Consider the following 26660-nt stretch of genomic DNA (forward strand, 5'->3'; position numbering starts at 1 on the left):
CGCTGCAGTTGAAGTTTTGGTTGATGGCTGAACTTCTGCGCTTAGCTGAAAAAACAAATAAAGTATGACGCACTCCCGCAGTGGGGTTCCGGAGTTGGAGTTTTATCCTGCTCCTATTCCGTAATGAGAACGATCCAATTGGGAGCGGAGCGGTACCTGAAGTGGGCTTAACTGACCGTCGAAATAACGACATGGACAAATCCGCAAGTAATCCAATGCGAACAGTTCGAACATTTGGCTAAAACGATAAGCAAGAGGGAGGGCGGTGCTGCCAAAGGGAGGCCCGCAGGCAACCCAGAATAGCAGAAAAATGTTTTCCACCTCAAACTCAAACCCAGCCACGGATGGTAGAAGTGAAAAATCAAATGAAAAACTTTCTTGCAGTCAGGTGAAATGGCAGAGCTGCTGCTGCTGCATTTGAACTTTTAGCCTTTTGGTTGTGCGAGTTTGGTTGAGTTTTCTGCTGAAATGGCGGAAAAACCCGTGCAGAAGAAAGAAAGAAAAATGGGATAGAATGGGCAAGAAGAAGGCGGCAGAAGCCAGAAAAGATGGGCGAACATTCCTTGGAGTTGAGTTTTGGGTATAGCTTTCCCATCTTAGCCATTCCGGCTGCCGTAAAGCATCGTTCCCCAAAAATTCCATGGCGTATCCACCGGCTCGGGATTCTCCGACTTCGGGGGATTGGAAAGTTGTGGCGTGCAAACACATGCGTTAAATGGGCGGCCATTTTCATTGGTTGGGCATCAGAAGAGGCTTCACTGTGAGTGTACTTCCGCTGCAGGAGGCTAAACTTCCGACAGCCCAAACAAAATGAATGTGCGAGCATTTACCTTGCGAGGCTGCCAAGTCTTCAAGCCATTAAAATGCTTTTAATCAAATTAGTGCAAATATTAGCGTGTACGGTATAGAGTTACGACGTAAACCACAATTGCCTGCATACCGACGTTGAAATCAGCTTGAATTTTTTAAGGAACATGTTCTAGATTTCTTTCTCTGATTGGCAAAGGAGTACTTTAATTAGCCAAGTGACAGATTCTGGGAAAAAACGCCTCCAGTGTGCGCATTCAATTAGGTCAGATAGATATTAGAGCTACAGGCTAAGCCTGCAGCATGATTGCTATTTTTGTCTGGAAATTAATGTTTGTGGATGTCTGAGTTTATATTATTATTTTAATAATATAATATTAGAAATTGAAAAGGTAAGCATAAATTTAATATTAATAATATTTATTATAATCCAAGTGAAAATATTATCTAACACATATTGCTATTCTGCATCAAAAACTAAGAATATTTATATTAATACATTTGCTCTTAATGCAATCAAATGTTAAGATGCCAATTTATAAATTCCTTTAGATATCAGACTTAACATTATGCACATGGTAACATTTACCAGTATTTTCCTCTGTTGGGACAATTTCCCAGCCATGTGGGACATTTTTGTGCGAATTCGAATGTGCCTTAAAAGCTCTGCAAGTTTTTAAAATGTGATTTTCTCTTTGTACTCTTAAATTGTGTTCTCTTAATTTTTGTATAAATAAATATATAAATAAACGTGTAAATTAAGCCTTGTAATTAAATTAATCTTGTAATAATTGTGACGTCACACCATTATATATTGTCTGAAATGTTAAATATAAAATCAATAACAATTATTAACTTTATTATTATTATTATTTGTGCTCCCTTTGACGAACGCCTACTATCTTAGAAGCACTTTTTCCTCTGACCTACAACGGCTGTTCTGGTAACAGGCCAATTCCCGATTCCAAGTCGCGTCTGGGTTCGAGTCGAGTTACATACTCCAGCAAATGTTGTGATAGGTTGCGGGCTGCTTTTGGCCCTCTGAAAACGCTGCATCACTTTTGGCCAAGTAGATACGAATACGACCAAGTGGGTCGTGGCTCAGTTTGTTCGCAAAAGGTTTGCTCGAGGAGATGACCGAAAAACGATGGAAAGCGCAATTTTCATACAATAGTACTTGAATGTTTTTTTGGGCATTATGTGTTTTAGTTCCAACTTTAATTGAAATTAAAGCAAGTGGGGAAATTTAATCAAAATATGTAATAATAAAAATAATTCATGCATATTGAATGGCTCAGAGCATATAAATTTGCATTTGCGTTGGCTCAATATACTTTGTTTATGTATATATAGTAATAACATAACTGCATATCCTTTATTGTCGCTCAGTACCATAAATAACCCCAATTTGCCACAAGAGTACATGAATATTTCTGTCGCTTCTCTTGTCACACCTTAAAATAAGTTTTATTAGAAAGCCGTGGGTATAAAATAATTCAAACGACTAGGGGAAAAAGTGGAAAGCTCATTAAACACTTGCTAAATCACACTTATGCCCCATTAGAGCACAAAATAAGCGAAAAATTGTTGAAAAGGCTGAAAGTAGGGGTGGTAGGGCCCAACAGGAGACCCACAGACCCGGACTCGGATTCAGACCCACAATCCCAATCCCAATCTCTGTCCCCGATCCCAGGGCGACCAGACTAGACCCGAACTTTGAACCCAACAAATAACCCGCGGCGCGGCAACTCTGGCAGATGGAAATGAGGCGAACGATGGACAGCATGGGTTTAATGCCAAGGCTGACAAAACTAACTCGGCTACTTTAACCCCTGCTGACCAATAAAGCCGCTTGTGTGATGTACGGGGTAACAATGAAAAAGTTTAGCCAGCAACACATGTTCAAACCGAAACAGTGGAACACCGAAGCTGGAGTGGCTGGATCCCAAATAAAATTAAGCACATTAAAAAATGCTTCACAAATTTACAAATCTCTGGGAGAGATAAAACGCTCGATTAACGAGGCGAATGAATGGAATACAGGGAATATAGACCAAAAAAAAAAAGGTTAACAAGGGCAGAGTGTTTTGTGATACCCAAGGTTTATGCCCTGCTTCCAATCTCATTTTCAGATGCACATATTAGATAAGCGCCCCCCCCACTCATACATCCAGTTAAATCTGCGCTGTTACGAACTCATTACTCCCCAAACTTTTGCTTAATTTCCCGGCACATTGCTAATAGTTTTGACCTCAACAACCGAGGCCTCACCACACAAGCATCGCACTCGCTCTAGCATATAAAAATACAGCGGTGTACTACTTACATAACAGCAACTTAATTAAGGACTTTATTAACTCTTGCCTTTTTCGGACAGCTACAAATGTGCTTCGAGTAATGAAGGTAAGCTTTTAAAAAGCAAAACTAGTATAATTTGAAAACAATATTTAATTGAAATACTTTAAGGCATATTTTAATCATGCAAAACAAGATATAAGTCATTATTTTAAAGTAATCGTTATAAGCAATTAAATACTTTTAACTTTTACTTAGAAAATCTTATATTTTTTTTTAACTAAAAAGTGTTAAAATAAACACCTAAAGGTAAAGGTAATTACCATGATTAACTAAATTTCAATAGTATTTAAAAATGGGATAGACTAATAATGTATGAATATAAAGTTCTTGAGCTAAATTTGAAGATAAATTGTCAAGCAGAAAAATAAATTGAGTTGCAAAGGGAATCAGTCACCCAAAATCCCAGCAGAAATAAAATCAGGCACTCCGCACCGGAAAAACTCGCGGGAAAATGGTATTGCCTAACGGGAGCCCTTCATCTCACCCTGTGCACACAAATTATGCGTAATAATTTTATTTGCATGTTTTATTTAATTTTTCATGCCACTCTGATTACGAAATTGAATTGGCAGCTTAGTTTTGTGCGCTCAGCTACTTGAACGGAGCAATGATTTCAATGGCCAGGTGGGCGAATCCCACCCCCCGTTGTCATACAATTAGCAAGGTCGGATGGATATAGCCAAACACCAGCACCAAACCCCAACCATCCGGCTACAACCGAATTCCAGTAACTTTCTAATGATGTTCGTCCGAAATTTTGCTCTGGTCTCATCTTCAGTTTCATTTGCTTTGACGTCGACATCGTTTCATTTTACTGATTTTCTTTGTTGCTGTTGCTGTCGCTGCTGATTTTGTTGTTTCTTGCCTTTCTTCAGTCACCCGAAATTTAATGCTGAATCATTACCAAGGAGAAATTGTGGGCCGAGATGGAGAAAGCGTCCTCCTTTCCTCCTCCTGGCTGGCAACTTAAATGCGCTTAAAATTAAATCTGATTTCATGAATATTGATTGATTGCTTTTACCTTGAATGAAAATCCGCTTCCGTGCTACTTTTTCTTGGTGGTTTTTTTTTCTGGTTGCCTCCTCGTACCTGGCCGCACATCCTGTTTTCCGGTCCCTCTATCTCGGTATTGTTTGGCCTGAATTTCCCATCCCCACTTGGTTTCCTTTTTGGGTAAGTTAAATTAATGAGCTTGAGTTGCCGCCTCACGGTAGCTTTCTTTTTCTCTTCGACCAGCTTTTTTTTTTAATATTTTGACCAGAAATAAGATGATTTAATTGAGTGTAAGGATTGCGTCTTGTATTTAAAATGGTTTTGGGAGTATTTAAAAAAAAATATATCTATATATTTGTAAGAAATAAGCATATGCAACCAACCCACGATTTCTATTCCTTTTATATGGGAATAAGCAAGTTTCAAGGCTAATAATCTTAAGAATTAAATTGAAATTGATTTTAGCTGTGCAAAATAATTTTAATTAAAATCAGCTAATGCATTTAGTTTGCAGGCTGACGAAGGGCTTTCTGGTGCCGATTTTCCCAATCATACGCAGACAGTCGAAGAAATTGATGAAAAGAAACTGGTAACCAAAATAAGCAGGAAGCAAAACAACAAGGAAAACGAATTTCCTGTTGAAAAACAATAATAAATAACAAAGGAAGGACAAACCACAAACAGACTGAGAAACACATGCAAACAAGCTTAGAATGAGACAGGAAAATACGAAAAAGAAGAAATGACAAATTCTCGTTGAAGTGAAACAGCTGGAAAACGCACTCGGAGCGTCCTTCTATTTTCTTTCCCAGTTTTCCTTTTTTCTTATATTAAAATTTCCTTTTGGTTTCAGCAGCTGGCATAGGTTCGATAGAAGCGAAGGATGGGGTAAAAAATATTTTACTTGTCTGTGAAAATCAAATTTCGGTTTTTATTTTCCTATAGATATTTGTCCTTTATTTCTGTCATGCCTTGATTTTCTTTTCGGCTGCCCTTGAGGCTGGCGGGTGAGTGTGTTTGTTGCTGTCAGTTTGAGTTCCGCTTTTGGGGGACGCTAACTTTCGACTTCCTGTCAATGGTGACAGCTGCAGCGGTCTAGCTGACCTTTCTCTCCATCGCCTTTTCCCGTTTTCCAGACGGTTATCAGAACGTACTTTTCATTTCTTTAATCGTGTAAAGGTTTCAACAGTTTTTCTAAGCGTACTACGTCTACTGTAGTATATTTACGTATTTATTTATTAAAAGTTTCGAATCGCTCTTTAGCTTATCTTGAATTTATGAATTGTGATATTACTTAAATGTTTGAAGATAGTCTATGAACTCCAACATCCCTGCCCAAATTGCCACTGGGATTGTAATTATGATTTTGATAATGATGATAATTTGGACTTTTTGTATTTTTAGTATTAGCCGTAGATGGGTTTCCTAAGTTAGTTTTTCCGGAATTATTGTTAAGATAACTATGAGCATGTAAATTTGTACTGTGTGTAAAAGTTTTTCCATCTGAGTCACTGGGTGCCTGATTGTTTGCAGTAGTGGTTTTTCCACCTGCGTTATTGGATGGCTGACTTTTCATCGTATAACTCGGCATTTGACTATTTGTTGTAAAATTTTTGCCTCCGCCATTATTAGTATTTTGAATGTTCGTTATAGATGACACTCCGCCCTTTTTTTTCAAGGTCGGACTAGTGCCACCCGTATTACCAGTTGACTGTTGACTGTTTGTGCCAGAAGTTTTTCCACTAGCATTGTTGAATGGCTCGCTGATTTGTTCGTATGGACCTGGCTCGAAATCTCCTCCAGTGTACCGCATTCCATAAATTACCTGAAAACAACATGTTTTTCAATAAAGTGCCACTTCAAAGAATAATCTTTGGCCTCACCCTATTAACGTCACAGCAAGATTCAAACGAAAAGCACTGCCTGTTGAAGTGAGCAGCGGGATTTCTTTGCGTGCTGCGACCATCTTTACAAAATAGCGTAGGCACACACGCATATATCTTGTTGGGTCCACAATATCCTCCAGCGTGCGCGGTACTGAACAGAAAGAAGCTCATTATGACAATTTTCCATTGCACCGACATGGTAACCCGAGAACTCATAACTCAGATCGAACTTGAGTAAAGATTCGCATTTATACCGCTCAAAGTGTTATCTCTTCGTGGAAGTGATTGCTGCGGGTCTTATCTTCTTTTAAATAATCAGAGGTTGTGTGAAATATTATAAAAAAAATGTATATATATTTTCCGAATCCAAATCCATGTCATTTTCCCTTGCTCTGAGAACCAAATGCAACTCACTCACATTCTAAAGCTTTGCTTGAGTTAAAATTATAATATTTTCCCTAAAATTATTTATTTTCCATTTTAAGCGCTGAAATGCACTCACAGAAATTCAAAATGCGGTTTTGACCGAGGAGAAGATACATTTTTTCGTAACTTGGAAACTAAGCCAATATGGATTTACAAAAGTAGAGCAGTAAAGGGCATCCAGGCTCTGTTTTGCACTTTTGCGACCCACAAATCCATCTTCTAAGGCACCTTCGTTAACCTAGATTGTATGGCAACAGCATTTCCATGGAGAGCGCATTAAAAGCGAGAGTTTGAAGTGTGTGGGTTAGTTAGGGCCGCAATGGAATCCTGAATAGAAACCCAAGGAAAAGCATTGCACGCTGGCCACAAAAGCGCTGGATACTCTGGCGGTGCACTTGACTGCAGCGACAATGCGATTCGGATTGTTAGAAGGCAACAGGAAACGGCAAGAACGATTCTACAATCGAATCGAACAAGGTCTAACAATAGTGACTAAAAGCACGGTTGGTAGTGAATCGCCATAAACCGAAGAAGAATTAGCCCTATGCCTGATACATGGAATACAAATGAGTGTAGAAATCGTATGTATTGGTTCACCAAACTCCGTAAGCTCACAACAAAAATATGCAATAGAAATACAGAGATGAACTGCTGCAAAAATGGGAATTCACGAAGGCGCAGTATACGTTAGGACACTCACAATTTGTTTTGTCAAGTTTTGTCAGATTTTTTTTTGATTTTTTCCCTGCTGGACAAAAATACAATTTCCGTATAAGTTGAAAAACAAACAAGTTTCTTTCGTCTGCCAATTTTTAACGTTCTGCCAGACTTAACCCAAAAAAGAGACTCTTTTTGTCTTGCTCGTCCTTTCTCGATGAAGCAAAAGTAAATTTCCACTTGCAGTCAATAATCAACTAAGCATAAAATAGTATTTGAACTATTGATGCAGCAAAAATGTGCTGCTTCCCTTCCTCGACTTATAGCAGAAATATGGGAAAACATAACTGGGAATCCGCTTTAACTTGAGCATGGAGTCTGCCAAAGTTGGGGGAATCCAAAACTTTGTATTTTATTTTATGTGCGTTTGGCTCTTTCTATACATACAGGCGGTAATACGTATACTTGAAATTCTGCACATGCTCTCACTCAATTGAAGTTCAATTATTTTCTTGGCAAATTTCTATTTGTTACGCACAGGTGTAGGTAAAAATAATCGGAAAAGCTGAAGGCCAAAAAATATTCGGGTAAAAGAAGTGGTAAATGGTCGAATGGAATGAAAAAAGGGATAGCGGTGACCTGTAGGCAAAAGATTTCTAGCTAATTTGCGGCAATAACATCAAAGCTGCCTTTTGGCCTTTTCAGTTACCCTTTTTCATCCCTTGCCCAATTGGCCTTGTACGCCTTTTTTTTTTTTGGTTATATGGACATTTGGTTGATGGTGTGGTGCGCACAACCGATGGTTAAATGTTGCGTTAAATATTTGTGGGGCCTCTTGGGACGAGACAGCTTTAAAATAGCCTAATTTACAAAAGCCCACGAAGCACAGTAACCCAGTTTAAAGCAAAGCCCAACGTTTGATATAAAGCCGAAGTCATACAAGTTATACAAAATAAAACAAAAAAAAAAATTGCCTAAAATAAATAATAATATCTATAAAAAGGAAATATGAGAGCTCTATAAAATGACCATCCTATTTTAGATTTTTCAGTCGGCTATAAATGCCCCAAAAATATTGCCTATAACAAAAGTCCAAGAATATTTTGGTATAAAGAAAATGTGGTATTAAAATAATAATACATATTTTAATTTTTTCCCTATATTATCTTATGAGCTTTTTCGCTCCCTTTCGCCATCCCATTTTTCCAAAACTCCCGCCTCTTTTTTTCTTTTTTTTTCCTGTCTCTCGTCTGTAAAGTTATAACCTCGGTTTTCTTATCTGATTGTCTTCAAGTGCAATTACTTGTTTACAACTGCTTTCGGTGTTTATTCTTAAATATAAAGAAATAGGTAAAAAAAGTTTTTGAGCAGCAAATTGCTCATTAAGTAAACGAAAAATATACAGACCCGAAAAAAACCTAATCGAAACAAGAGGGAAAAAGGCAAGGGATCATTGGGCCCTGGCAAACAGAATTCCGAATGGCACACAGAAACAAAATCCAAAATGCAATGAAATTTAATGGAAATGCATAAAAAAAAGAAAAACAGAAAAACTATTTGCGATGGGTACATCTGCACATATGAAGTTGTATAAATCCATGGCTATGTCCTATCGAACTCTATACGATAATTCATTAGTGGCTTCAACGGTCCGTAAAATTGAATTATGCTTTTGTTGATGATTTCATTTCGTTTTAGCCGTTTCACAATTTTCATTTAACGTTTTTCATTTCGGGGCTCAACGAACAGTTACGTATAATTAGAAATTCGCTTTTTCGTTCTAGTTTACAACAATATTTTCTTTAGCCATGGAGAGCATTCATTTATCCCTGCGGGTAGTCCTACGTGGTATCCCTAACATGCAATTTGTAATTTGGCGTAAGTAAAATGCTTTCTGATAATTAAATTAACATTTCAAATATTTGTTTTTATATTTATTGTTTCAGGTATATTTAGTATCTCTACAAGAGATTATATTACACTGTGGCTCATAACTTAGGAGGACTAAGCCTATAAATCTAGCTAAACACATTACTCACCCAACCAACAAATAACGGCGTAGACAGTATTTATAACAACAGGGGCTAATGACACCCCAGAGAGGGAGGCAGATATCTACGCTATTCCCACCGATTCCTATGGAATGGTTCCTTTTTTCCACTTCAGTTGTGTCCATGAAAACATTTCTGTTTACCTTTCTGCCGATGGCAACAGGAAGCCAAGCAGTGCAGCCTCAGAAGTGCGCCAAAGTAGCCGGTCGACTCCACTGGCCTCGATTCAATTGGGTTCCGGTCAGCGGCAGATACGGATACAGATACATATGCGAACACAGAGCCAAGGCCAGCTAAAGCCAGATCCAGGGCGAAACTCGTTTGCAACAGGAGCGATTTAGGGGATTTTCACGTTAAGCGTTGGCTGTCAGCGATTGGCAAGCGGCTTACAGGTGGCTCACCACGCCCTTGGTTGGATTCAGTTTTGTTCTGGACCATTTTCTAGGTTCTCGGACTGGTTTATGGGCTTAGGCAGGAAGTGACCTTAACTAAATGAATGCTGCACGAAAACGGAATAACATAGCAATATATATATATATATATGTTCTTTTTATTCATATACAAATTGCAATACGTACTTTTCCACATTTTACGCAAAAGGTAATTAATACTATTAGGCTTTCAATACCCCATTATATATTATTGTTTTTGACAGTCCGTTGTTTTCTTTTGCCAGAAAAATCAACTAAAATAATTTTATGGGCTTATCAACGCAAACTCATCTCGGTTTTGGTTTATTTGGAATATTGAATACACCCGCCTCGAGGGTGCAAAATGTCAATCAATTCTGTCGTTAAAAATGAACAGACCGGAATGGGAGAAAAATGATATACAATCTATTATATACTGTGCCACAGCGTCGAACAAAACGCCAACTGACCTTCAGTCAAAAGTTAACCCTTTCGCAAATTTGCATATAAAGAGGGGCCCGTGGAATGGGAACGGGCTGTTAAAAGACGCTTTATGTTGTCAAGAAAATTCGTGGAGGAGGATACTTTATCCCGATTGTCATCTGGTGGCCATTGACTTGGGTGAGGTGGGTGTTTGCATATGGGGACTACACACATTTATCAAGCATTATCTGTTTTTCAACCGCCTCCATTTTATTTTCCTTATTTATACTTATTTTTTTATTCTTTTTCGGCTGCCAAAGAGATAACAGCTGCACTCAATTTGCATAACACACGCTTTGGCTGGAAAAAGTGTGAAAGCGAAAATGTTCAAGTTTATACACTCGAATGTGCGGGGAATTCAGCGCAAGGACATACAAAGCAATATAAATTATGAAACTTTTTAAAATCAGTTTGTAAAGTTGACGCAGGTTGTCAGAGAATCAGATATTTATTTTTTGTCAAAGTCTGTCGTTGTCAACATATTGAAATATTGATAAGAATTAAATGTGATGAAGGTGATTTATATGAAGTTTCTGAAATGGTTATATTTTGGAAAAGGTGAAAAGTTGTTGATGGAAAATGAATACTATTATGTTTCCATTTTCATGTGACGACCAGAACTCAGAGTTTCTGTATGGATTATCTTATACCAGTATTCGAAATCTATTTAAAAAAGCCTTAAGAGTATTATAAAATTATTTCAAGTTTCCTAAAGGATTTTAGATGGTAGGGTAAATTAGCGATTTGTTTTTATTAATATTCGGCTCTTAAGTTCCTTTTCCCCCATATGACTTTTTAACTGGTATCCGTGCGACTTTCTTGTTGACATAAAAGTTTCGCAGTTTCGGGATTCAAAGACTCCCCTAGTTTTATTTTTCTTTTCCCCATGCTGCCGCTTGTTGTGGACTTATATACCACGAATTTGTTGCGGCTACAAATTACAAATTGATTATACGTTCAACAAATGTGTTAATGTGGCATTGTTGGCAAACTTTTCTGGCCATGCAGGCGAAGGACATGGCGGGATGAAGGATGGAACTCTCCACTGACCACAATATATTAGAACAGATCTGAAAAGCTGGCACACAAACACACCAGAGAGTGATATGTATTTCTGCAGGAGGGAAAAGTTTTTTCGGGTTTGGCCAGTTGCAAGTTTTTCAAAACACTGGAAACTCAAATACATGGTTACACAATAGCGCACACATAGATAACTCGCTGACAAGCGCCAAACTTTTACTCAACTCTCACAATTTATTATAAGCAATGCCGAAGGTCAAAGCTGTTAAAGTTTAAGTTGCCTTTTCAGATTTTTTGATGGTTCGAGCTCGTGGTCAAATTAAATAGTCGATTGTATTTGAAAAATTTATACTTTTTGTATTTATAAATACTAAATGCGCCATTTCATTCGTATAATTATAATTCACAGCGGAAAGTGCGTCAGCACATATTAAGGCATTGTTTAAACCTTGATTGTGGCAAGGTAAACTCTTCGAGAACCTTAGCAATCGTAACTATTAACTATAAACTTTTATTCTATATAAATTTAGTGTAAATGGAAATGGTGTCGAATCCCAGTTCAATTGCTATTGCCCACAGATTTTGTAATTATTTAAAGGTACCTACGTACCTCCAAGACTCCCCTCCGCTAGTGATTGTCTCTGCTCAACCGCAAGATCAACAAGGACACGCTTTGGATGTTAAAGTTAGCTAAGCCAACTAAATCATGGCAACACCTCATTGAGCTTTAACCACCATGACCTCGCACTGGGCAATGTAGCACGAACCATTAACGCACCGCATTTGGTTCTGGTGATTCTGAGCTCCGGAGATATGAGGCCATTTAAAAATTTAATATGTAACGGGCCGATTGCTTTGGCATTAAAAAGAAAGGACGAAGACTCCTCAAATAAGCTTGGCACACAAGAAATAAAAACCCTAACGAGCATACAAAGCATAAACATGAGAGCAGCCAAAATGTAGCAGCTGAAGAAAGTAAAAAACCTGTTGTCAGTTATTTCGACGCCTAAGTACCCTACACTAATGAAAATAACTCAAAAATAAACAAAGGATTTATATAATTTAAAAGCTTAGACACACCTTCGGGGTAATTGTGAAGATATTTTATGATGTAATGAAAGTATTATTTAAAATATTATTGTTTTACTTATATTCCTCTGTATATTCATGTATATATGTTCATCTTTTGGATCCATGATCGATGAATATACCCTGCTTCTGTAATAATACACAGTACATAAAGCGAGACGGGTGGAAAAAAGTGAAAAAGTGCACCCAGCTTTGGCTTGCAGTTTACTTGACTCGAGCAAGTCAAGTTGATGGCGACACTACGTCCCTGCTACAGGAATTTATTTCGCCTTACTTATTTTCCAACCAAAAATGCAGACGCCAAAAGTCGTCGGCAGTCTGTGTCCCGCCGCCCAACTCTATGATGGATGCTTGGCATTTCGGGTTTTGTCAGTGTCTTTGGGATCAGCTTCAAAATTGTTCCCGAACGAGGAGGACGACAAATAAGCCGGGCAGCATTTTAACAAATTAGTTTTCCCAGATAAGCCGGAAAACTGTCGAGGCAACTTTTCTCGCAGTCCCAATTGATCTGCGCAGCTTTGGTGAACATTTTTTTTTTCGATTATGGCACACACAACTCAATGCGTTTGACTAGCAGCAGCTAGTTTGATAAATAATGACCTTAAACATTTCTCTGGCTATCAATTTTTTAGGTTATTGCATGAAATGCATATCACAGAATAATTCTATCAACGCTGCGTCATCGATTTCAGATTTGTGTGCCATTTGAATAGCGCTTTGAGTGTTCAATTTACCAAAATTTATATTTTCGCTGCTCATTTCGGAAACTTGTTTTGCTGGTTTGGTACGACCTAATGAAAATATTTTATATTAATATGCGTGAATAATGTGGGGCTAAATAGCATTTAATTCAAATTGTTATGTGTATTTAAAACAGCACCCTGTATTTAAATAAATAGTTCCGCCGATCAAAGGTCAATAAAGTATCCCACCACCCCACATTGCTTAAACGCCCACATTCTCTTAAGAATGCTTTCCATCTCTTTTTACACTGCTTTTTACGCGACGCAGAAAAAAGTGACACTCAACTTTGCCATGTGAAGCAAATAAATCATCGTAAGTTTTTCGCCGGTGTAAAGGGCATCGTACCCCACTCCTCAGGTCCGCTCTCAAGTTAATTCAATTTAAAGGAAAAGAAAAACTTTATCGTGCAGTTTCATTTTCCTTTTGTAAGATTTTTTTTCTTTCATTTTTTTTTTTACTGTAAAGGTTTCGCTTTGTCGCTTCATTTTGCGCAAAGTTTGCAGTTCCACAAAAGTTGACACGTCATCAACACAAAGAAGTTGCTGTCCCACCCACAGTCACTGTTCCCATGCCAAAGGAGCATCTTTTTGCAGAAGCTACCGCAAAATGTCCTATTGAAAATTAAGCACATAAAACAATCAGTCATATGGTAAAAATATGGAAAAGAGGGCGGCCGAAATATAAGAAACTTTACCTAACCATTTGAATATACAAGGTATCGTAAAAGTTTTTGAAACTATACTTTTTATATAAGTACAAAAATTAGTGCTTCATTTACACTTAAAGAAAAAAAAAAAAAATTAAAAATTGTAAACCATTTCATGATCTTCGTATTATTTTACAGTCTCGACTACAAGATACCCCACGTTTTCATTTCAGAAAGCATTATTTTCCATTATTTTCGTGTATCCTACCATCTGTAATGTTTATAACATTCTAAAAATATATATGTGTACATATTAAAAGAGCCAATCAGATTGCTATTGGCTTGATATTGGCTACCATTGGCTATACCCCATCTACTCAACAGATACCTATTACAAAAAGAACAATGTACAAGGACAAAAATGCTGTTGGTTAAACTTGAGCTTGAAGTTTGTGCTTCTTCTTTATGGCTTTGCTCCCCAAAAGCTGTGAAGTACTATTATAAACCCACAATCCAGCAATTTTCTGTGGCACTTTGGAGCTTTTTGTTTTGATTTGTTTGGCATGCATGCCGCCCAATAACCCGCACATCACTCCCGATTGATGCGAAAGTTATATGAAAAGTTTTGATTTGTTTTAGTGAATTTATATCAGAATGGAAATTCCTTCCTGCTCCCCTTCTGCTCCACTGTGCCCGAAAAGCCGGAAAACGAACTCCTCAAATTAACTGAAATTCGAATCTAGTTCGCAATTTTTTTATTTGTGTCAATATATTGTTCTCACAGTTTTCATTTTACAGTTTATTGTTTTGTGTTATGTTTCTTTATTTCTTTTGGCCCCTTTTGTTCAGCGAAATACGTTTAAAGCTTTTCCATTTAGCTCGCTCTATTCCTGGATTTCCTGCTTCTATCTCCTTCAATTTCACTCACAAGTTTTCCGTTATAAACTTGAGTTATAATTGAAAATATTGCTATGAGTGTTTGGGCTTTCGTCGGATTTCCTATTTCTCCCCGTCACGTCTTTATATAACACTTTTGTTGACTTTATTGGGGTTCTGGCTCTTATTGGGGGAGCGCAGCTGTGTTTTGGTTTTAATTAAATTTTCCTGTCCACAAAAGTTTAAATAGGTAACATGTTGAGAAATGAGTGTGTAAACAGAAATCATTTGTTTACGTAAGAGGTAGGTGCTCGAGCACCACAACGTAGAACAATAGGAAACGGAAAATATAGATGTGACAAGCGGCGTTGGCCGAAAAAGCCGCAAGGATCTGAGTAATGCTAAATATTGTGGGAAGTAAATTAATGGCTTCGGCTGTCCATATTTATACCCATTACTCAATGAGTAAGAGGGTATACTAGATTCGTTAAAAAGTATGTTTAAGGTATGTAACACTACGTCCAATATCGAAAAAAAAACTCGAACACTTATTCTGTTTAAATTACTTATAAATATTTGGAAAAATGTCAAGGTCGACTGTCGCTTCTTTTAATTATAAGTTGCTACAATTAATTACTATAAGTTAGTGGTGCAGATGCAGTAAATCGAGTTGCAAGACGGCTCTTTTTAATAATCTTTTAGGTAACTTTTTTTTTTTTTCAAATAGTTGAATTATTGGCACGAACTGGGAATAAACTAAGTATCAATTATACGTATGGGAATACCCAAAGAGAGTGTGAGATTTACTTTAGCGTAATTGTCGTTTTAGTGAATGTTTAGTTTCTCGACCACCTTGTGCTAATTCACTAGAATTTGCAAGAAAACCGAAAACAACAAATTTATCAATTTGTTATATGACACGTATTAATTTGATCCAAAATCCAAAAATGCCAATGCCTTCAAAACTAAGTGATTAAATAAGAAAATCAATTAAAATCCGTGTGCATTTGACATTCAGACATACACCAGTATATTGTAATAAATTAACCGCATTGGATTCAATTATTATGTCGGTCTAGGAAAAAAGAAAACGTGGATTGAGAAAACCTAAAACATTTATTATTCCGCTTGCATATGGGAAACGTTGATTGTTTAGTATATATTGATTTCCTGTACCTAAATGAAATAGTTATGCACATTACTTTCAGGTTAAATTAACTAACTGTAATATATTTCATAAACGTAGACGATGACGAACACATTTTCAATAAATACTTTGATACTCCATTCAAATCGTTTTGCCAGTGGATGCATCTCGCTTTGTTTGGAGAAAATTTGGTCTAGATATTTTCGATTCACCTTAATTAACACTGATTGAAATTTCAATTATGGCATCACCATCGTTACCTTCCAAACCATTTACTTAAGAATAAGGCATTTTTGAACATTTTAGGCCATGTCTGCCTCTGCCTGGGGTTCTACTTTTTGACCCGGCAGAAATCGTTTTAATAAAACTGCAGCCAGACAAACTTGCAACAGAGAAATCTTTCTCAAACTGAAAAAGTAACTAAAAACCCAGCCAAAAACTAACCTAAATGCAGACATAAATATTTTATGCTTAAAGCAAGAAACTTTTGCAATTTGACTGCTGCTGCTCCAGCAACTGCAACTGATGTTGCCCCTGATGTTGTTGCAGTTGCAGTTGCCAAAAAAGCCCGAAATACAACCGGGCAAACAATGTGGCAGCCGGCTTAGTTGGTTTGGCCCTTTTCCCTCCACATCCTGCATCGTCTTTTTTCTGCTCCTCGGGATTGGGTAAAATCTAAACATAAGTTAGCATTTAAGTTGGCGCAGGGCGCAAAAGCATAAAACACGCCCAGTTACACACATGCTGCTGAAACGCAGCTACGCTTCGCCAAAAAATATAAACATCGTCATATATGTTGTCAAAATAAGGAAATAAAGATACACATTTTAAATATACAAATGATCTATAAAGTTAAGCCTATTAGATTGGTATGTTAATTAATGGTTTGACTTTAAGTTTATTTTGATATATAGGACTAAACCGTTTATAATATATAGTGTTGCGAAAATTGCATTAATTCTAAAAAAAAAAAAATATATTTTGATGTTTTTTCTGTTCAGTGTTCTTATATCGCTCACAGCAACTGGAAAGTTGCCTGGGAAATTTGGGTATTTGGGTGTTCCTTGGCTCCAGACTGAAGCCCGGATTCTGGAGTTGTTAGTTGTGGCATTCGCACACAACAGGTACACACAAAACAATTCCACATTGGGCAAGTCAATTAAAACTTTCTTCCTCTCCTGTCTGCGGCTGGGCTTTTGTCAGTTGAAAATATTGTATTAGCTGAATGAATTTCGAGGACAAATTGAAATGCAAGCATATATTATTTACGCCTTACTATCAACATAATTTTATTTTATTCTTACAATTTTTCGTGTTTTCCTAGAGGTATGGATTTTCCAATGATCAGGAGCCAAGCCAACTTTAGAAGTTTCGCTATTGAGTAACTAATATGTGGATTTCTCTGTGTTCTGTATCTAAAAATTTTAATAATTAAGACACGGAAAAAATAATTGATTGCTCAATTTATCGGGTTAGATAAAGAAAACTCAATACTATAGAAAGGAAAATGCTTAGCTACTTAACTGGGTTCGATTTCATTTTCTGCTCAATCTATATACCAAGATAACAATGGAAATAGAAAGGGAAGAAAATCAAAAGGCAGAGAGAAAATCCATTATTTTGACCCTCGAACGACGTGGCTCTGAATAATTTATAGCTAGCCAACTAATTAAAATTGCATGACCACGTCTCGAATGAAATTCAATGAAAACATTTGATTTCGATGTTGCGGTGAGTTCGTTCTGGTCTAAGAATTTATGTCGCTGTAGTGAACTTTTCTTTTCTTTGTTAGAACCATTTAGGTAAATATTTATGTTATATATTTGTTCGCTTGTAGCTGCGATTATTTAGTTTTAATTAAAGATATAGGAGTCAAGAAATCTATTCTCGTATCTATGCAAGGAAAATTGCTTAGCCTAGACCATCTAGCATTGGCATATTTTCCCTATATCCCTACTAATTTTATTTAACAATGTTTAACAACAGAGTCATATTCACGAACAGCTGGCCAATCAATTTGCTAGCCCGCAATTTGTCCGGCATTGTCATAAATGGCACTAATGCCCCCGGCCGTGGGCTCTCGTAGATATTGGCCCAAACCACGGCCACCTGTCAATTATTTTAACAAGACGAAAAGCATCAATGGACTGTATTTCATGTGGTGTCCGACGAATTGGTCCGATTTATCTACCGGAGTTGTAGGGATCTATCTCCCTATACGAGTAGACGAGTATGTATTTAATATGAATATATATATACTCATGTATTGTGTACGCACATACGCACATCTGGCCAAAAAAAAGCCATCAGCCAGCAAAGAAACTGGAAAAAGAAGGGTAGGGCAAATCCCGTTTGCGTTGAAATGGCTTAATGTCACTTTGTTTCATCCGGTGTTGTCACGCTTTCTTTTTTGTTAAGTACAAATTTCGCCGGGAATATTGGTTTTGAAACGATGTATCATTATATTGGGATATCTTTTGCTGAGAATATTATTGTAATGTATTTTAGTAAGAATAAAAATTAGTATTAAATTAAATACAATTAAAGATGTTGAATCTCCAGTCTGATGTAAATTTCTCCAAAAATTAAAGCCCAAATTAAACGTTTAAATGCTATTGATACATCTATCGAAAAAATATCTTTTCATTTATCGAGTTGTTTATTTTTAATGTAATTTATTATTCTATTAAAAGTCAAATTGGACTGTAAGGAATCTTTAATCATAAGACGATGGACAATAATTGAATTGAAAATTGAGTGATTTTCCACAGTGTCTTTTGTTCGGATGGCCTTTGCAGGCGATGTCCATCAGTCAAATGTATATCGATTTCCCGCCGCCTGTGACTCCCAGAGTCCCAGCGTCCTGCTGGCATTAGTTTTTGCCAATCAACACGCCCCAAATAGCTTGTCAATTATTTGCCAATTTCGAATGCCGAAACCGGGTGACAATGGGATTTGCTCCGTTTCATTTAATATTTCTGATGCCAGCAGATAGAGAGCTGGGGATCTTGGTCGGTGGTGGACAGGAGGTGTAGTTGGCGGGGCGTAAAGTTCGCAGCTCGCAGCTGTTATAAATAAAGATTTTCGACGGCCATTTAATTCATTCAAAATAGTCGTTTGCGTGAGCTTTCGGCCCCCGGCCCTGTCAACCCATTTCAATTAAATTGCCAAACTTATTTATATTTCGCTGCCCGACGTAATCGTCGCCGTGGGGATCACCATCAACCGCCTATCGATGGCAGTTGTAGGTTGGATGCCATGCAAATTGAAAATTAGTAGCACTAAGCCTTTGACCCCGCCCACTCTGGGAGTATTCAGTGCCAGGACTAATTGCCCACTTTGTTCGGCAGGCAGAAAGGATTGACATTTGTGTGTTTTGTTTTACAATTTTTTTCCTGTTTTCGGTGGCAGGAAAGGCCACTCAGTCGACAGTTGATTTATTGAGTTGTTTAGGTTGTCCAGCATTGTTCGATGTTTATGGATTGTGGAGAGTGGTGTTATTAACTCGATGGTCAAATTGGCACTGATCTAAATACTAGCTATTAAAATAAACCCTGTATATCATTACGCTTTATCGCTATTACTGTTCTTATAATAACTGTTCCCATAGGGCGATGAATAACTTGCACATGAATAACATGTGATAAAACTATTATTAAAGCTCTTGTCTCTTCCATCATTGGCTTTAGTAATGTTAAGACTCCGAGCTATTTTACCATATTTTCACTTCTCTAAGTTTGAAATATTTGTACAACTAAATCCTTGGACCAACAAATCACAACACCTTGGACTACTAATCTAGTCGGGTAAACAATGGAAGGGGCTAGCTGACCACAATGCCAGTTTCTTTATTCAGTCTCCACGTCTCCCCCTATCAACAATGAAGTAATTGAAAAAATAGCTACGACCATACCGACGTACTGGCGTTAAAAAATATATGCCATAGGATGGGCCTGCGAAATGCGCAAGGACAGGCGAAAACGGACTTGGCCGGCAAAAGGATCTGGAGCAGAAGAAGAAGCAGCAGCAGCAGCAACAACAACAACTGGATGTCGGTGGCTCGTTGGTCACTTTGGCTCGTTGAGAAATTGACATTTAAACATGAAACTCCAGCAGCAAAAGTCGATGCAATGACAATGGCTAGGGCACTTTTGGGAATGTCCTGCCTGTTGTCCTGGCAATCCATGCCCCTGCTGCAATCTCAGCACAGCAGACAGCAGCAATGCTGGGCAAACTTTATGTGCGTTCTGGTGAAAAAGAAATTGAAAATATATATCCCGATGTACGACTGGTTCCCATATGACTGTCTATCCAACTGTCCAACTGCTACTCCGACCCACCCCCCACCATCGTCTTTTTGTACCCGTCTGCGTGCACTTATCGATTGCTTATACGCGCACAGCCCAAGTGTTTGAAAAGAAAACTTGAATCGAATACCGCACAAAAAGACAAAAAAAAAAAAGAAAAGAATAAAGCCAAAAATCACACATTTTTTAAGAAAGTTGCTGTTGGTGACTGAGGGGAGGAACCCATTAACACTAATCGCTTCCCCACAGACACATAAACAATTTATCTGACACGCTCGCACACATACATATGCGCCGAGTCCTTTTCTGCAAGGCGGCCGCAAGATCGAAGCCAGACTTTGGGTTTCTTCTTTTCTGTGGGATATTTTGCTTACGCTGCCGGAAATTTATCACGTTAACCTTTGGGAAATGCTTATATAATTTATCTTCAAGCGAGTAAATTCTACCCAGGAAAAGGAGGCGGCAGTGGAAAAGCATCCAAAACAGCTTTGCAAAGGCAAAAAGGAGCGACTGGAGAAGTTTTCCAACTGTGGCTGATTCTCTCACAAATACACTCGGGGGTCCAGGTCCACAGGTCGCGGTATGTGTGAGTTACGGAGGTAAAAAATTGCCAAGAGTTTGAAAACAAGGCGGTGGGCTAACCTTTCAACTCAGACCTGTTTCTCGCACTCCCCAAACATTGAGTGGGTAAAAAATTAGGTTAATTTTGGGTGTGCTATGGATTGATGGGTCCCCATCCAAAAGCACTTGGCAAATAATTAATAAACATTGGACGTGTTACTGAAGGAAAGTTATTTTTCGTTGGCGCTAAGGAAAAAGATTTAAAAATACCTATAATTGGAACTTTAGTGTAACCTAAAGCTTGTTAGCAAAAGTACTTATAGTTTTTACTCGTGAAGCATTATATATATGTTAAAAAAAACTGATGTAATCTGACTATGATTAGGGACGAATATATATTTTCATGTCGAATATTTTCAATTATTTTCCCGACTGTTCGTACAGCAGATATATAATACAGTAGTCCGATTCTGATCAATACCCGTCATTAACTTTTTTAGGAAATGTTAGCGTCAATATCAAAGAAGTTGTGCTTTTGTATTTCTGGATTATTCCTATGGCAACTTGCACACATATCGAATAAGCACTGTATCAAATCAGAACATTGGGAACAATCACATTGTAGCACTTTTGCAACAATGTTTATGTAAGACTTTTCAGTTCCCAGGCATATCTTGAGTGCTCAGCAATCTGACCACACAAGAATGCTATTCAGACCAGAAGTGCAGAGTCAGCATAATTAGCATGCGCGACTGCTCGATCTTTATGTCCACATGACTCTCTTAGACAGCGGCGCTCTCGCTGCCAAAGTTAAGTACATAAGAGCAAAGCAACGTCTCTGCCGACGGCCTCTCTGCCGGCGCAGACGGATTGCATTTGGCTAGCTTGGACTCTTCTAGACCAAGTACAAGGCAGTCGTAAAGGAGTCGTCAAAGAGCCTTCAACATGTCCTAATTGAATATTAATGAGTCTTAACAGAAGTTACAATTTTACTGATATCATACTGAATCTCTATTTCAATAAAAGTAATATAAAGAACACAAAAATGCATTACAATTATTACATGGCGACCGTGACATGGTCACTTAAGCCTGTAAAACAATAATAAAAAGAAATATATAAAAGTTAAAATGCGAACAGTGACCATTAAAAAATAAAATTGTGACAATTGATCAAACCCAGACGACAACAGAAGCCGCAAACTGGAGGACTCTGCTCCTATCGAGCAAAGGGACGCACCTACTCTACAAGAGGCACTAGAGGTGTGTCCAAACGATGGACCACGCCCACTCACAATAGCTGAGTATAGGGCAAGAAGACAGCCGAAACCAAAAATAAAGAAGAAAAGAAGCGGCAAAAGGATCAAGCTTCTTCAACAACGGAGATTAATAAAGGACCTAATAAAGACGGCAACTACGGAGGAAGAGAAAACTAACCAAGCCAAAAATCTGGAAGCGATTGAAGCCAAATTGTGCAGTGGTGCGCAATAACGCAGTTGAGGCTGTATTTAATACCAATGCCCCAATCTGCCTTAATATTAAAAATACATACCTCAAGCCGATGCGTGAAAACGCTGCTTGAAAAATACTAATCTCTGTTAGGCTTTTACTAAAAACATGTGTACGGTATTGAATTATATAGAGCAAAACATTGTAAACCGTACACATGCCCTCTAACTAACTTTTTCTTGGACAGACATACGTGTAGGGAGAAATTATAGCAATATACAATTTTTAATCAAAATTTAATAAATAAATAAATAATAATAATCGTTCAATTAACAACTATGGGTTGGTTCGGATCTGACGATAGTCAGACCAAAGACAACACGGCTAATGTCGTGAACAACGTCAAAATTGTAGATCACACAGAAGATATTCAAGCACTGTGGGTTTTACTCCTAATTTTGACAATTACAAGTGTGGCCCAGTTCCTTCTGACGTTGTACATAAAACACAACAAAATATTAAAAAGAAGATATATGAGTAGGGCGAATAATCTAGACAGGGTTTAAAAAAAAAAAAAAAAAAAAAATATATTTTAAAGAATGAGTATATAAATATATACTAACAAGTAGGAATATATAAAATAGTATGGAATGGAACGAGTTATGTAAAAACATAACAAGAATAAGAAACGAATTTGAAAAATCTCATAAATGTTTGTCGCAAAATAGACCTATTTTAGGACCGACAACAAAGAAACATGCAAATATTCTGGTAAATTCCTTCAACGAAGCACGAATACTAGTGTATGATAACAAGGAAAGACTAAATCCAGATCATTGGTCTCAGGTATCGAAAGTTCTCATAAAACTTAGATCGAACTTGTTATCTGTAAAATTGAAACTTGGTTTGGATATATCAATACCAACCATTTTAAATTCGCCAATAAAAATAGAATCGGACGAACAAACAGAAACAGAAATAGAAGACGAAGATTTAAACAACTTAACAATTCCAGCTATATTAACACTAGCTGAATTGACGGAGGAAGAATTGGCTGAGTCAGACATAGAAGAAACAGAAACAAAATCTGTCATCATGGTGGACGAAGCAGCTGCCCAGAGGGCATACATAAAAGACATTTCAACGGCGATTCCGGAATTTGACGGTAAAAAGATCAATTTGCGTAGATTTATCACGGCAATCAAGTTGGTTAACCTGACTAAGGGACCACATGAAGCTATTGCCATTGAAGTGATTAAATCAAAAATAATCGGAACAACACTCTATAGAGTACAGAATGAAGTTACAATTGATGCCATAATCAGGAAATTAGAAGAAGTGGTAGTAGGAGAAACAACGGACGTAGTAAGAGCAAAAATGGCAAATACTCCGAATACTAAACACAACTAACAGCAATAAAATTTTAAATGTAAACAAAATCAATTTTGAACCATTAACTAACCATATATTCGGTCCAACGAATAAGAGCCAGCTTAAATCGTTTTACTTATCTCTTGAGTTTTTGTTTTCTGAGAAATGCAATATAATTTTCCTTTCTTTAAATTCAAGATTCTTAGGAAACGTTGTTATCATCATTTTAATGGAATGGATTATCGCAGAATAAGACAGTGCCACAATATTTTTATAAGAGCATCTAATTTTAAATTTATTGATAAGCGTTTATGTAGTGCCTATAAAAGGCAAGCTTTATTTGCAACCGATCAGTCGTGTCCTATAATCTCTACATCAAAGATTAATCAGCATGAAATTCTTTGTTATTTTGACACTGCTTGGTTTTCTCGTGGAAGCTGCTTTAGGCGGCCTTACAAATTTAAACATAAACAAATTGTATGCTGTCAAACAATTATTAGCATAGCGAATTACAACTTGATTTTCCTTAATACCATTTTTAGTTTAATTTGTTTACTTATATATTTAAGAAATTATTTGGATATATGTATTTGAACTTATGTACGTTTTTCGTTTTTATAATGTGGGAAGAGTATGGCACAGTAATAATGTTCTACAAATAAATTAAAATTAAATTCAAAATGAAACGAAATTATTTTACAATTCACCCAATATGAAATTGTTATGAGTTTTAAACTTTTTTTTTAGCTCTTTTCTTGACTCTATGGGGGACCTCATTTAGTATGCTTTCATTGCAAACTTGTGCGCTTCTTGGGTTTCAGTAGTGCGATTTTTTGCCCACATTTCTTCATTGCTCACCACATTGTCGTCGCTTCATTAAGAAAGTTTTTCTTTACAGTTTTCCTAACATAAATGCTGAAAACTTAATTTCTTCTAAGTGAACTTGTTAAGTTTTGCTCGTCGTTTCTCCCCCCCTTCTTTCACCATCTCTCCTACTTTCTCGGCACATTTTTTGTAACTAAGTTAGAGGGTGTATTCTACGAAGGGTTGTGGATAGTTGGGTCTGTTGTTTTGTGGGCAACTTTTGGGTTATTCTTCGCCCGTAGCTGTCGCTGACACTTGGCTGCCCACATTTATATATTTTTCTATTCCGCGACCAGCTTTAAGCGCATTAAGATGAGGACTCATGGAGGTGGCGGGTATTGTCTGGTCTGGCAAGGAAATGGAAATCTTAAGTGCTGCGAACTAAAAAATTAAAGGAAAAGTCAAGGAGAAATATAAAGAAATGTTTAATTCAGAGCGCTAATTTGTTGAATACTTTAACGATGTTGGAAATACAAGAAATCATTTTCAAATTTAATCAATTAATTTTTACATTTTCCTGTAGAATTATTTGTTTAAGACACTTGTTATTGTAAATACTAACCCATCCAGCTAATCAGCAAATGCAGGTAAAAATGTTTGCATCCCTTGTTGGACAAGTCAACTTAAAACAAATGTTTTCCCCCAAGTGTCATAATTAAGTGGTTAAACATGACTGAAGTGTAGTGAAACACTTTTGCTGACTTGAACGGCATACATTGAAAAGTGCATCAAATTCCAATTAAATCAGACACACATCAGCACTTCATAAACATGAATTGAGTTTGGGCCATGGTCGAAAAGGCTGAAACCCGATCCGACCAGACTGCAAAGGGGACAATGCGAATGGAGGCAGGTTAGCAGGCGATGCACATTCAGTCAAGTTAAATGAACCGCATCTATTGACTATCTACTTCCCTTTTCCGGCTCTATACCTGTCTCCTTCTGACTCGCAGTCGCACAGTGGTTAAGTTCGCACTACTTAAAGGAATTTCAATGGATACATATAAAGGTATTATTTCTGACCCAATAAGTCAATCGTATATGTTTAATTTATATCAGCCGAGTGCATTAGCTTACTTCCCTTGATAATTAACTTATGCATGTTTAAGCATATCAAACTCGGCGAATAAATTAAGTTTTTTATTTTAGTTTGGATTATAAGGTGGAATAATAATAAGTAACAACGTTAAGTATATGAAAAGGTTCTACTATATATGTATAAATATCCAATAAGGCCTTATAAAGTGCTAATTTTAAGTATTCCAAAACAGTACACATAATTTTAGCCATGTTTCACCACTGTGACTGCTTCCAATGCCGAGAATCAAACGATGGTGATGGCAAATTTTGCTTTTGAAGGCAACATAAATTTTTCAAACGATTGACTCAGCAAAATGACCATGAATGTGTGACATCAGCAGCGGCCAGGGGCGGTGTAGCCCCTTTCCCTCTTTCCACCAGCAGTCCCTTTCCACCGTTGTCGTCATTATCGTCCTGCGACAGGACAAACAGACAGAGACAGACTGAGAACGGGTGGGTGGGCGCTAGATGGCGAGGTGGCAAGGACATCCTTTTCCATGGCAGCCGGCAAATATCGAGAGGTAAACACGTGCATTGCCAGCTTCCGTTATCAGTCAGCTTGTTTGCCAGACAGCCGGGCCATTTCCATTGGACGCGCCCACCCGGTTTACCTGGCCAACATCGCTCCCCCATCGCCGTTCGTCTATATTTGTCTGCTTATTGACGCTTTGAAGTCGTACAATTTTCTCGTTCCTGAGTAGCTGTCTTGACTCCTCTGTTTTCTCGTGTGTTGAAAATTAACTTTGAAAGATTTTCGCTGGCATGAAATTGCTTGACGTCGCATTTGCGGTTCAATGAGTCTGATTTTCACCTTCTGTGTATCAATCGGAGCTCCGTTTATGTTAAATGATGTCTGCGTTGGGTACACAGTGCGTATGATTGATTTTATTTAACATCAATGACCAAAGCGAAGTCAACACATGATTACAACTACATCCAGCTTAGAATGGTAGACATTTTATCAAAATTTCAGTTAAATTGATATTCGGAATTTATTTGTTCATTTACATTATTTAATTATTTAAAATTAATTATTGGCAGTCGGAGTGTTTGAATGGTTTTTGCAACGACTCCATTACTGTTCTGGGGTAAACAAATAAAAAATCACAGTAGAAAACCGCAAAAAGTGCAAACATTCGATATTAAAACTTGATTCCCTGCCAAATAAATAAACAATTTTTAATTTTTTGCTTTCTACACATACATTTCTTTTCAACAACAGCGCGCTATGTATTTTAAATATTTAAAAAATATCAGGAGAATAGAATTTAAATGTGTTTAAGTTACCTCAGAGTTGGGCCAACGGCGTCAACGTGGCAGCAACTAATAAAACGTGCAGTAAATATTTATGAACTTTTATTTTATGACACCTCTGAAGCATACCAGCTGGGACAATACACTGACCTCTGAAACAACAAAAAGAAAAACCAAATCTG

At 37.3% G+C, this 26660-nt stretch overlaps 1 protein-coding gene and 2 long non-coding RNA genes across 6 annotated transcripts, besides 1 other annotated feature; all 3 read right to left on the minus strand.

The window, feature by feature from the left end:
* Window positions 1-1292: 1292 nt before the first annotated feature.
* On the minus strand, window positions 1293-4431 carry lncRNA:CR44602 (long non-coding RNA:CR44602). 2 transcript variants are annotated; one of them, NR_124291.1, is made up of 2 exons: window positions 4187-4431; window positions 1293-4130 (listed from the first exon to the last, which is right to left on the minus strand). It is a non-coding gene; the product is annotated as a long non-coding RNA:CR44602 (long non-coding RNA). The 2 variants fall into 2 exon arrangements; NR_124292.1 differs by having other exon boundaries at window positions 3454-4130.
* Window positions 4432-4682: 251 nt separating this feature from the next.
* CG42876 (uncharacterized protein) lies at window positions 4683-6253 on the minus strand. 2 transcript variants are annotated; one of them, NM_001299036.1, is made up of 2 exons: window positions 6042-6253; window positions 4683-5983 (listed from the first exon to the last, which is right to left on the minus strand). In NM_001299036.1, exons 1-2 carry the CDS (start codon window positions 6240-6242, stop codon window positions 5453-5455), a joined length of 732 nt encoding a protein of 243 aa, NP_001285965.1. In that variant the 5' UTR covers window positions 6243-6253; the 3' UTR covers window positions 4683-5452. The 2 variants fall into 2 exon arrangements, with proteins under 2 accessions (NP_001285965.1, NP_001188818.1); NM_001201889.1 differs by having other exon boundaries at window positions 5092-5983.
* A 10154-nt stretch (window positions 6254-16407) lies between these two features.
* On the minus strand, window positions 16408-17054 carry lncRNA:CR44601 (long non-coding RNA:CR44601). Of its 2 annotated transcripts, none has more exons than NR_144654.1 (2): window positions 16898-17054; window positions 16408-16814 (listed from the first exon to the last, which is right to left on the minus strand). It is a non-coding gene; the product is annotated as a long non-coding RNA:CR44601 (long non-coding RNA). The 2 variants fall into 2 exon arrangements; NR_124293.1 differs by having other exon boundaries at window positions 16457-16814.
* A 3972-nt stretch (window positions 17055-21026) lies between these two features.
* Window positions 21027-23399: a mobile genetic element.
* The last annotated feature ends 3261 nt before the right edge of the window (window positions 23400-26660 follow it).

The sequence above is a fragment of the Drosophila melanogaster genome, chromosome 2L, assembly GCF_000001215.4.
Source record: "Drosophila melanogaster chromosome 2L".
NCBI lineage: Eukaryota > Metazoa > Arthropoda > Insecta > Diptera > Drosophilidae > Drosophila > Drosophila melanogaster.